The sequence below is a fragment of the Argopecten irradians genome, chromosome 7 (genome assembly GCF_041381155.1).
Source record: "Argopecten irradians isolate NY chromosome 7, Ai_NY, whole genome shotgun sequence".
In the NCBI taxonomy this organism is placed as follows: Eukaryota; Metazoa; Mollusca; class Bivalvia; order Pectinida; family Pectinidae; genus Argopecten; species Argopecten irradians.
The window spans coordinates 13,766,768-13,780,545 of record NC_091140.1 but is presented as its reverse complement, the minus strand read 5'-3'; the positions used below and the strand labels follow the sequence as shown (position 1 = coordinate 13,780,545).

At 32.7% G+C, this 13,778-nt stretch overlaps 1 protein-coding gene across 22 annotated transcripts in view; it reads right to left on the bottom strand.

Moving 5' to 3' along the window:
* LOC138327607 (C-Jun-amino-terminal kinase-interacting protein 4-like) overlaps window positions 1-13,778 on the bottom strand; it is an 83,870-nt gene that overhangs the window by 66,529 nt on the left and 3,563 nt on the right. For 20 of the 22 annotated variants that reach the window (XM_069273837.1, XM_069273822.1, XM_069273821.1 and 17 more), the window contains exons 2-8: window positions 5,359-5,479; window positions 4,852-4,922; window positions 4,369-4,457; window positions 3,815-4,092; window positions 2,181-2,624; window positions 850-964; window positions 441-514 (exon numbers count right to left, since the gene is read on the bottom strand). In XM_069273837.1, coding sequence (XP_069129938.1) covers window positions 441-514; window positions 850-964; window positions 2,181-2,624; window positions 3,815-4,092; window positions 4,369-4,457; window positions 4,852-4,922; window positions 5,359-5,479 — 1,192 coding nt within the window. The remainder of the gene's footprint in view (window positions 1-440; window positions 515-849; window positions 965-2,180; window positions 2,625-3,814; window positions 4,093-4,368; window positions 4,458-4,851; window positions 4,923-5,358; window positions 5,480-13,778) is intronic. The other 2 variants (XM_069273840.1, XM_069273843.1) reach the window with 2 other exon arrangements.

Below are 13,778 nucleotides of genomic sequence, written 5' to 3'. Positions count from 1 at the left end.
CCAAAGTGACCTTGTCTAAATTGTCAATACATATAACTGAGATGCAAAAAGTAAGAACTTAAGTTTTATAATGAACATTTCTTAATATACTTATCTAAAATGATAATTTAATTCCAAACAATTGAAATTTTGGCTATAAGAGCACTTTTGTTATAATGCAATATTTTAACCTAAGACTGAACATATAATACATCATCTTAATTGTAACATATACAACAGATTAACACATTAAAACAATAGAGGTCCATTTTAACTAAACTGTGTAAATACAATTCTAATTAGCAGTAGTAGATTTTCTCCATCCCCTCTAATCCATCAAGATGCTCCAGAGATAAGAACAGAACTAGCAGGCATCTTATGGCTAAGCCTTCTAAAGACAGAGATTCCCTTAAAGGACAGTACAGATACACAGAGAACAAACAACATGCCGTCAACCTTACCTGTAATGCCGAAGTCATCGCCTAACTCAACATCCTGGACATTCAACTCGTCAAAGATAGAATCATTGTTTCTCCTGGTCAACGTTAATAAAATAGAAAATCAATATGTTAACAGTATTATACCATATATATACAATTAGAATTCAGTCTCAATTTCACATCAAATAGGAAAATTGATATTTTAGTAAAATTAGTCAGCAAATCTTATACAAATAGACTCTTCATCCATTCTGTGCGCTGAAATTAATTTGCACATCTGTATTTTTTTATGTTTAATTATCTCTAAAAGAACGGTCATAGTCATTTTGAGTTTATTCTACCTCATTAAAACATATAATGAAAGGTCTATAATAAATCTGTCCATTTGTCAGATAACCGTTGTGAATAATCATATACAACCAAACCTCACCTGCTAAGAGATCGCCTCACAGTAGTACTATCTGGGGTCTGACTCCCTACAGACTCCTCAAGCTCCTGTAACTCTGGGGTTGTGGCCACTATATGTGCAATGGTTGCATCCAGACCTGTAGGTACATGGGGACATGTAACGACTTATAGATCATTACAGGTGAAAATGTCACAGGTAATCAAAAACAGTTAACACATACCTGCATGTTTATAAGCAGGAAAAGGTTTGCTCTTTGACAAAACGGAATCCCATATACTAAAATCTTTGACAATTGATTTTTAAAATTATCATATACACCTATTTCTATTTTATGTTTTAATGAATAAATCTCATCATTTTTAATAAATAATTGATTATAATAAATGAATGAAGTTTTGCATATCTAGCATATTAAGTGACAGACTATAAGCAATGCGTTTTGCAATGTACAAGTCAAGTAACTCATCATTCAACACATAACTGCAATGTTCAAGACAAACTGCATACTTACCAAGGGGCAGGTTCCAAAAGGAAAGCATTCAAAGAAGGAGAGAAACTGGGTATTATATCAAAGTCAAAAGTACCCAAAGGCCAATGGTATGAAAGGTTCAGACTGTTTTTGAGTTCTATATCATTGGAATTTTTCCAAGATCATTTATCTTTTGTCATGTTTTGTCACAGAAAAAGCGCTATTATGTTAATGTTATATGTTTGTATTATGCGATGTTAAATAAAGCTTCTTGTATCAAATAAGGAATCTGAACATGTGATTGTGTTGTACACAGTGACATCTGTGATCGTTCATTGTGTAGATGATTAGTACAGGAATAAGAAGTAATTCATATTTTTTACTTCTGCTTCGCCTCCTGTATCTATGACTATTACTATTTTGTTACTCATATTTTTTCCTGTCAATAACTATATGTAACATTTTATAAAACTTAAGATAATATCAACTAACGAATGTATTTTGACAGAGGTGAAACAGTGACTGTTGTTGAAATATCTATTTGATATCAGAGATTAAAAAATTTAAGCTTGATAATGTTGCAAAATTAAAAAACAGATATTTTGTCAGTTGGTAGTATTTATCCTGTGTCTGGGGTCTTTAAAATGTAATTTTAAAGTTATCAAGATTTTATCTAGAGTTTGATATTTTATTTCGAAACAACAAAAAACAGTCTGTAACCTTTAATGTTGCTTTAATGATAAAAGTGCTTCCAATAGAGAAATTAGTGCCTGAACATGTATGGCCGTGAATAGGAGTATACATAAACAGATAAGCTACAACACATACAACACCATGGGCAGATAACTCTGATTTAGTGTCCCGTTGTCGACGGGTAACTTACCAGGGATTCTATCCTCCTCAAACTCTGCCTCCTCGTGATCAATGCTATCAAACCTGATTCGCTCCTCCTCACCCTCGACACCACTCTGCGGCGTGGATGTATTCACCTGTGGCTCCGATTTTTCGGGTGTTGATTTTATCACAGAGTTATCTTTCCCTTCGGGAAGTATGACAGAAGATGCTGTTGTGTCTGATGAAGATGAGTCTAATACTTTGGTATGAGCTGCTAATGTTTCAACTGAATGACTTGGCTGTGAGTTTTCCGCCCGGTCTATATGGTTGGGCGGGTCGGTGTGTTTTGGTGCTGTCTCACCAGCTGCCACGTTATGAGACTCCGGCCTCTCATTGTCTTGACTAGAATTGTCTTTATCACTTTTAGAGTCTATAACACCGTTTATTTGAACACTTGAGGGGTTTTCTGAGGATTCAGGTTGTACACCATCTTCTAATAGTAGAATGAGAAAACACAAAACCACTAATAACATGCAAAACTAAAAGAAAGCAAAACAAAAAGCTGAAACAGGAAATGAAATTTAAAATACAACATAAAAACGTAAATGAAAGGAAAAGTGTTCATGTGGAAGGCATATTTGGGCAGTAGCTGATAAACAGATCTTACCGTGCAATGGCCATATCAGCAAAGCACATTCAACCTGTCTGTAGAGCTCCAAATAGATATAGGAGTTAATTCATTACCTATTCTAGTCTATAACTTTAAACAAATATCGAAACCAGTGATTCTTTGCCAATCTTTGCCAATTTCAAGATTGTAGTGAACACTACTTGCAGCAAAAACAAAAAATTTTTTTTGATATGAGTCACTTATCTAATAAAAGATTCCGTGTAGCTCATTTCAAAGCTGTGTCTCTGATGCGAGACTATATTTTAAGTATTTTAGTTTCCTTCTTTGCGGTTTCTCAACATGGGATGGAAAACCATTGTTGGAAATTGCTGATTTGGTTAGATTTTTTCAAATACAATGTATTTCAATACTTTTCCTACATATTTATGCAAATACCAAAATAACAAAACTAACATCTAATGACATTGATTAAACAATGTTTACCAGCTGCCTACAGACAGGATGAAATAGGATACCATCACCACACGGACAGAAAGAACCATACAACATCACAGGAACAACACATAAAATAGGCCTCATGTGATATTATAGTATTTAACAGCACAAGGGCACCTCCAGGAATTGTAGCAATCTGACAATGTATCTCAAAAGTTGACATTTACTTTTCTCATATTTTTTACAATGTCTGTGTGACCATCAAATTGGTTCCCTTATTGCATCAGAAGCAGTGTAATTATAAAATTTTAGCAATAAAATAATAGATCCTTTTTATTGAATGTACAGCATCAACATCATCGAGTTGGTAATTAGTAACTTTTTTGTAAGAAAATTATCATCAAACAGCAAAATGTATTTTCAACATATTATATCTAAATAGATACTATTGAATTATATTTCATATCAGATCAATTTCTTTACTTTCAATTGAATCTCAACTAGTTTGAATTGAATCTCAACTAGTTTGAATTGAATCTCAACTAGTTTGAATTGGTTATGTATAAACTTCAGTCTGACAACCATATATAACACAGACACACAACAAAGTGACTTACTCGGCGTAGTACCAAACTCTTTCACCAGTATATTGTCTGTCAGCTGTTCCTTGTCACATGTGCCAACCTTCTTGCCTGAACGTCGTTTATCTGTGACGTCCGGGGAATCAAGGTCTCCGAGCTCACTCTTCAGACTGATATTAGAATCGGCCGGAGTCCGAGGGGACATGATGTCTAGGCTGTTCAGACTGGGAGGGGTACCACTTGACCTCAACGGGGTCATGTTCTGACCAGTGATGACCATACTGACTGGCCGAAGGTTTGGAAGTTGAAAGCCCCTGTAAGAAGATAATATTTTATAGTCTTTACTATTGATTTATGAACTTTTCTGGTATCATACAAAAGTGCTAGATTTATTTATTTGTATCAGAATTATACTCTGTGAAACTAAATTTTAGAGTTAGATGTTATTAATTTCTAATTCAAGTAATGTTGTTAATTATAAATTTTTAAACTATAACAAAAACTCAAAGCTTAGCTTTTTTTGGAGATATTAACATTGTTTGTAGAGGATTAAGACCATGAATATTTTTCCTTCTGTCTTTGATACGTACTTGTTACGAGGACTGTTAGATAACTCTAATTTGTCAGTACCCATTAGAATCTTTGTCCTCTCCATCTGGTCCATGTGAGTACGGAACAGCTAGAAAGAAAAGATTTGAACATAATGTGTTGATCCCTCATATTTTTTTTTGATTTCCATTAACAATTGCTAGTGGTTCACAATTAGTAACATACAGTCAATCAGTGAAGAAAGTTGTGAAAATGTGATTTTATATAAGTGTGTAAATGAATAATAGTGTCATTCACAGCCAATTTATTTAGACTAATAGCTTATTTACAATAAAGATTTTCAGATAAAATGAAATTATTTATTATTTAAATAATTATCATTATAATAATATCAAGTGACTCACATTAAGCTGAATACAGCTCCCTGATTTCAGGACTATTCTCATCAAGAAACTGAACGGACAATGTCCTGCATGGTTTATAACTTGTATTGTAATCTGACACCAGCATGATTTTATAATTACCTCTGTGTATCTCTCGTGGAGTTTTGTGTATTCTTTTTTCCATTCGCTGTCCTTTTCTTCCATTCTCGCAACTTAAGGAATATTTCAGAAATGAAATGTCAAGCTATTATAATCTTTATTAAAGGTACCTTTACTACATATATCATGATAAATGGAACATGTTGACCTCAGATGAACAGACACATTTAATTTGTTACAGACATACACTTAAGCCAGTTGTTAGTTTGATACACAAAAAGTTATCAAGCAGTAGATAGTTTGTAAAAATGCATTGGCAGTGAATCAATGTTGAAGCACCATCCTATCCAAATGCTTGGCTGGAGCCTAAACAATGAATGAGTTATTTCAACTGAAATTATGACATATAAAAGTTTCTGTTTGAGAAATTATTACAAAATTGGTATTTCCTGAACATGACATTTCTTTTTACTTCTGTTGTCACTAAGATATCTGAGAAGATAAATACAGGTCATAAGTAACTTGAAATAACTAGGAATATATGTGTACCATGATCTGATGCATTCTTGGATTTGAGTTCCAGCATACGTATGACAGACTCCATGCTTTCCACCTTCTCCTCATGCTCCTTTTTCTGACCTTCAACACCATCCTCCATCTCCAAATATTTCTGATATGAAATATAAATATATTTTTCATAATTAACTGAAACAACTTGTAAAGAAAGAATAAGAAACAGATCCCAAAACTTTAGGAATACATTTGATATATTCATTTGTGTATACCAGTAAATAATTTCCAAAGCAGATGGAATGAAAGATATGTCTAAATATAAATGGCTAGTCTTAAATACTTTTTAAAACATCTAGAAGACCTACAATGTTAACTGTCAGTCTTAAATTTGCATTGGTAATAGGGTACATTATTTACTTGGGCTATTATATTAAGACACTGCCTAGACAGTTACACAGACAGTCCGAGATAAATCATTGACACTTGGAAAGCTTAATATTGTATTTTGTCATCAAATAAGTACCAGTACCACAGAGTGGACCCCAGTCCGTCATTTTTAGTTAATTTTATATATTGTGAGGTATCATCAGAAACCAGTACATTTAAAAAAATATTTGGTATAATATTTAAAATTTTACATGTCCTGATCATGTAAAATTACAAATGGTATGCTTGCATGATTACAGTTGGGTGTAAATCCATAACAATTTTAATGCACATTTTGAATCTAACCATTAAAGAGCTCCTATCCTTATAGATTTTGTTATCATAATTGTGGACTTTTTATTCTAAAAGTCTCAATTCGGTACATGTAATGCTATGGCTAGCAATGTTGACTATTTATTCCAGCCTTGCACTACATCTAACTACAGCCAAGTTTTTTTCTATATACATTGAATTACATTATATCAGATATCTGCATGCTTACAAATCTCAGCATGAGTCATTGCATGTATTAATTTATTTCTAGGTTTAGTAAATGTTTTCCATCCCTGAATAACTGTTATTTTGAAGAGATTATACATTAATTGGCCCAATGTCTGTATCTTTCTTATTTTCTCATGATTTAGAAGAATGTTGAAAAAAAAATCAAATAAATATTAAACATCGCTAGGTGGGTCCCACTTAGTCAAATAAGCTGAAGTTAGCCAATGCAACATTGTGATGTTGTTGCAGTGAACTGTAACTAAGTAACGTCTTTCCGAACTCTTATGAAAACAGGTCATGAACTTTCTGACTTCCGTTTGGCAATAATCGTAACTTCTATGGCGACCAGTTTAAAATGAAGGCATGTTTACATGTATCGACTTTCAATAACTGCTGTACCAAAGTTATTAAAAAAAAACCATTATAAATAATCTTTTATATATCATAATTTCAACTACATCTACAAATACTAACAATATCGGAGTCAAATTTAACTTAATTTTTATGTTAATAGTTACTTATAGTGTGGCTTTAAAGTGTAGCTGAATTTTAAAAAAGACTCAAGACTGTCAGATGGGGGCCCCCGTGGTGGCCAATATTTATTCCTGACAAAAACACTAGGTTGTGATTTAGTTTACAATGGTGATTTTCCCCGTGAGTTATTCCAGAGACGTAGACATAATATAACAGAGACGTAGATAAAATAAATTATGTATGTCTCTGGTTATACACACTTTTTTTTTAATTAGGACAACTCGCTACCTGTTTGGTACTATATTCTCATGATGTATGTATCGTCTTGTGTTGAAATTAATATTTTAAATGAAACATATGAACGTTTTACTGAAAATCAATCATATTTACGTTAAGTTTGTAGAAACGATAAACATTGCTGGACATGAAGACGAAATATATATTATGCGACTTGAACTTCTCGATATTTCTGAAAAAAATGCCTTTATTGAATAAAAACACGTAACATAAATCAGAAGAATATTGGGAAATTTCAAAATATCGGCAGATTTTATTTATTAAAGCGTCTTCACACGGAGATGGTTTGGAATATAGTTTTTGTTGTAAAAGAATCTTGAAAAAAAAATCGTAATTTACCGGAATTAAAACTCGTAACTTGTTGTTGTTTGTAAACTAAATAAAACTGTCAAATCCATAGCGTGAACTACCGATGTGATATACCACCGAGGGGTATAAGTAATGGAGTATAACAGAAAGAGAAGTGAAGTTTTTTTAAAAGAATAAATTTCATTCCGGTAATTAAACAGAAGTAAATTTTGTTCCGGAATTAAACAAAAGTATTTGTTGTTGCCGGGTAATTGTTTAAATGTATACATTATTAAAAAACTGACTTCAAAACTCCCAGCGTGAACAACGATTGCCGAAATTAAAAGGGTTATAAGATAATGGTAGTATACAAAAAAACTGTAGAAATTGAAAATACAAAATTTTGCAAGGATCTGAATATAAATCATTGATGCAAATTAAAGTATTTTCATCTGTTAGCTGGTCCCTATGTTAAAATGACCTGACAAACGTGATCGTAACATGTTTGTTATTTATAAATTGAGATGTCCCGAACTGTAATATCGGGTACAAGAGTGTAGAGGTCATTATGTAATAGCGATGACGCCGGGGGCAAAAGACTAAGGAGGTTGATGGCCAGTAATAGATTAGTATCGGTTAAATTATAGTAACTAAAACGCAAAATCTTGGTCAAGAATTATTCGGGTAACAATGACCTAGTACCAAAAAAGAGAAGAAAGTTAGTTGCAAGATAAATACAAGACGATGGAGGGTTGAATTATTTAGTATAAAGTTATGTTGCGGATGTAAAGATTACTTTTGAAACAATATTTGCTGTGTAGTAATATGGTATGTTTCTTCTCTGTCAGGTCACACGGATATCTGATAATGAATATAATTAAACCAGGTAAATACATTCATATTGCAGGTTGTCAGTACGATAGACCAAATCTAAAAATTACGGCCCCGTCAGGACTATACCACGGTGATAAGTGGAATAGAACATCTCACCCTAAATTTCTTGTATTCGATCAATCAATCAAAACATTAACAACTAAAGATGTACATCGAGGCATTTTATACAGACCGGTAGGTGTGACATGGTTGTGTTGGATAATTAGTAAAAACCACACATACTGAAACAAGTCTCCAATGACATTATAACTTTTTAAGCTAAAGGTACCCTTCAGGCTTATGAGATCCAGTTGTAGTTCATGCTTTTCGAAATTAACGCTTTATCGACTAAAATTCTCTACCAATATGATAAGAAAAGCATTATTGATTTTTAAGACAAGCTATTTATAAAATGGATACTTTAAAATTCTTGTAATTGGCTTGGACGAAAGTAAATTAACCAGTCTTGTTAATTTTACAGTCATATTATTTTGTTTTCTCTTTTTATTGTAGAAATAAACGGTAGAGGTCAAGTAAGAATAGCCGCCATAAGCCAGATACATATTGGACCAATAAGCATGACTAGGGATTAGAAGAATAGATTACAAAATGCTATTTGTATAATTATTATTATATACGAAGCAAATTAATTGGCATTATTAACATTGACCTAGTCAAAAAAAAAGGAGAATGTGGCAAAATACATACTAGACTTGTTATAAAGGGTTTGATTGATCTTTAATATAGTCGGCGATATAATAATTAGGCTTTTGAAACATTCTGTGTTATAATTATTACTGTCAGGTATTTCACGGATAGTACCATTTATATAATTTACTTTTTTAGTATTTGGGTTATCCTGGTACCGAAAAAGTTATTAGCATTTTGCACATGGTAATACCATTTTATAATTCAGGAATCCATAGTTTCAATTCATCATAGGAAGAACTAAATATGATAACACCCGCTAGGTGTGTTGAATGTCAGGTAAAGTAAAATGTCGCATGGCAACTTAGTATACCATTACCTCTGCTACAGGGTCTTGTATTAAGGCTGGATCACATTAGGTATTTTGTATACAGATATTGAATTCAATTTAAATCAAGGTGAAGCCATGCTTATGGGCAATTGCGTAATCTCCAATCATCATGATTGTAAAATGATTCGACATGCATCAACCCTAATAGTCTAAAATCTTGCACGGACCAACAAGTGTTCACTATACTTATCACATCTATGATAGCAAGTCTATATCTGAAAAAGAAACTCAAAATAATGATACATTACCATTAATACTTATACCCGGCAATCGGTAGTTCACACGCTGGGATTTGGCAGTTTTATTTAGTATCCAAACAACAACAAGCAATACTTTAAAATTACGGAATGAAATTTATTCAGATCCTTTTACAAAAAACTTCACTTCTTTTATCGGTATACTACCATTACTTATACCACGTAAATCCGTAGTTCACGCTAATTTTGGCAATTGGTACTATTCACTGGGATTTGACAGTTTATATTTAGTTACTAAACAACAACAAGGCAATACTTCTGTTTAATTCTGTATGTGAGAACAGTGAAACAGGTTCAGATTCTACAAAAACTTCTTTTTGTTATTTTGTTTATATTCAATAAAGGCAATTTTTCAGAAATATCGAGAAGTTCAAGTCGCATAATATATATTTCGTCTTCATGTCCAGCAAGTTTTCGTTTCTACAAACTTAACGTAAATATGATTGATTTTCAGTAAAACGTTCATATGTTTCATTTAAAATATTAATTTCAACACAAGACGATACATACATCATGAGAATATAGTACCAAACAGGTAGCGAGTTGTCCTAATTAAAAGTGTGTATAACCAGAGACATACATAATTTATTTATCTACGTCTCTGTTATATTATGTCTACGTCTCTGGAATAACTCACGGGGAAAATCACAACCATTGTAAACTAAATCACAACCAGTGTTAACTAAGTAAAGTACCTTGCCGCGGGCAAAACGTTACGAAGACAATGAGGGATCACACATACTGATAGCAGGGAAAGCCCACCTGTTGTTTGATTGACAGCCACAGGTACGCTAATTAGTAATTGATCCATGTCACTGCAACTCACAGGTAAGTGCCCGAGCAATTTTTATTCTGATTCTTTTACAAAAACCTCTTTTCTCTTACCTGATATACTACCATTAATTATACACCGACAATCGGTAGTTCACGCTGGGATTTGGCAGTTTTATTTAGTTCCAAGCAACAACAAGACAATACTTCAGTTTAATTTCGAAATGAATTTTATTCAGATTCTTTTACAAAAACTTTACTTCTCTTACCTGATATACTACCATTTCTTATACCCCGGTAATCGGTAGTTCACGCATGGATTTGGCAGTTTTATTTAGTTACAAACAACAAGACAATACTTTAATTCCGGAATGAATTTTATTCTGATTCTTTTACAATAACTTCATTTCTCTTACCTGATATACTACCATTAATTATACCCCGGCAATCAGTAGTTCACGCTGGGATTTGGCAGTTTTAGTTATTTACAAACAACAACAACACAACACTTTTGATTAATTCCGGAAAGAATTTTATTCAGATCCTTTTACAAAAAACTTTCAATTCTCTTACCTGATATACTACCATTACTTATACCCCGATAATCGGTAGTTCAAGCTGGGATTTGGCATTTTTATTTAGTTACAAACAACAACAAGACAATACTTCAGTTTAATTACGGAATGAATTTTATTCAAAATCCTTTTAAAAAAACTTCACTCCTTTTACCCGATATACTACCATTTCTTATAACCCGACAATCAGTAGTTCACGCTGGGATTTGGCATTTTTATTTAGTTAAAAACAACAGCAAGACAATACTTCTGTTTAATTACGGAATGAATTGTATTCAAATCCTTTTACAAAAACTTCTTTTCTCTTACCTGATATACTACCATTAATTACACCCCGGCAATCGGTAGTTCACGCTGGGATTTAGTAATTTTACTTATTTACAAACAACAACACAATACTTCTGTTTAATTCCGGAAAGAATTTTATTCAGATTCTTTTACAAAAACTTTACTTCTCTTACCTGATATACTACCATTTCTTATACCCCGGTAATCGGTAGTTCACGCATGGATTTGGCAGTTTTATTTAGTTACAAACAACAAGACAATACTTTAATTCCGGAATGAATTTTATTCTGATTCTTTTACAATAACTTCACTTCTCTTACCTGATATACTACCATTAATTATACCCCGATAATCGGTAGTTCAAGCTGGGATTTGGCATTTTTATTTAGTTACAAACAACAACAAGACAATACTTCAGTTTAATTACGGAATGAATTTTATTCAAATCCTTTTACAAAAACTTCACTCCTTTTACCCGATATACTACCATTTCTTATATCGCGACAATCGGTAGTTCACGTTCGGATTTGGCACTTTTATTTAGTTACAAACAACAAGAAGACAATACTTCTGTTTAATTACGGAATGAATTTTATTCAGATCCTTTTACAAAAACTTCACTCCTTTTACCTGATATATTTCCATGATTTATGCCCCGGATATCGGTAGTTCACACACTGGGATTTCTGGGCAGTTTTATTTATTTACAAACAACAACAACAAGACAATGCTTCAGTTTTCGGAATGAATTTTATTCAGATTAAAGTTACAAAAACTTCACTTCTCTTACCTGATTAAATACAGTACCATTACTTATACCTGCAACCGGTAGTTCACACTGGAATTTTGCAATTGTAATGGAAGAAAAAACAATAGCAAGACAACATATCTGTTTCAGAATGATTTTATTTGAGATTAATTTAAAAAGCTTCACTCCATTCACCTGACATACTACCATGACAGATTGATGTCTCGGTAACCGGTAGCTCATGCTGGGACCTGGCACTTGGCCAGTTCTGGCTAGCTGAAACACAGGTAATTAAGCCGTGCGTTCAGCCGTGACCGACCCTGGCAGGGGGCCAGTACCTAATCGACGGTGACTGCTGGCAGGGAGCCAATATCTTCAGCGACAACTCTGAATTTTAGATGACATTTGTCTGAATTTTAGATTACATTTGTCTGAATTTTAGGTGACTTGTCTGAATTTAAAAAAACGTATCTGAATCTTCAGATTTTGTCTGAATATAATAAAACTAGTCTGATTCCACAAGGAAAGTCTGAATAATTCAGATAAAAACGTAGTAATTTCAGACTTTACTATCTCCTAGTGAAGATATGTCTAAATATAAATGGCTAGTTTTTAAATACTTTTTAAAAACATCTAGAAGACCTACAATGTTAACTGTCAGTCTTAAATTTGCATTGGTAAATAGGGTACATTATTTACTTGGGCTATTATATTAAGACACTGCCTAGACAGTTACACAGACAGTCAGAGATAAATCATTGACACTAGGAAAGCTTAATATTGTATTTTATCATCAAATAAGTACCAGTACCACAGAGTGGACCCCAGTCCGTCATTTTAAGTTAATTTTATATATTGTGGGGTATCATCAGAAACCAGTACATTTTAAAAAATATTTGGTATAATATTTAAAATTTTACATGTCCTGATCATGTAAAATTACAAATGGTATATATGCTTGCATGATTACAGTTGGGAGTAAATCCATACCAATTTTAATGCACATTTTGAATCTAACCATTAGTTAAAGAGCTCCTATCCTTATAGATTTTGTTATCATAATTGTGGACTTTTTATTCTAAAAGTCTCAATTCGGTACATGTAATGCTATGGCTAGCAGTGTTGACTATTTATTCCAGCCTTGCACTACATCTAACTACAGCAAAGTTTTTTTTTTTATATACATTGAATTACATTATATCAGATATCTGCATGCTTACAAATCTCAGCATGAGTCATTGCATGTATTAATTTATTTCTAGGTTTAGTAAATGTTTTCCATCCCTGAATAACTGTTATTTTGAAGAGATTATACATTAATTGGCCCAATGTCTGTATCTTTCTTATTTTCTCATGATTTAGAAGAATGTTGAAAAAAAAATCAAATAAATATTAAACATCGCTAGGTGGGTCCCACTTAGTCAAATAAGCTGAAGTTAGCCAATGCAACATTGTGATGTTGTTGCAGTGAACTGTAACTAAGTAACGTCTTTCCGAACTCTTATGAAAACAGGTCATGAACTTTCTGACTTCCGTTTGGCAATAATCGTAACTTCTATGGCGACCAGTTTAAAATGAAGGCATGTTTACATGTATCGACTTTCAATAACTGCTGTACCAAAGTTATTAAAAAAAAACCATTATAAATAATCTTTTATATATCATAATTTCAACTACATCTACAAATACTAACAATATCGAAGTCGAATTTAACTTGAATTTTATGTTAATAGTTACTAATAGTGTGGATTTAAAGTGTAGCTGAATTTTGAAAAAAACTCAAGCCTGCCAGATGGGGAAAGGAATAATCCCAGGTTTGACCTGAGTCTGGTCTATACTGTGCAGTGTACATACCATCCCCCGCCAGATCCTCCCTCCTCATCATACAAATACATGTAATACGAAAGGAGAAAATGTAC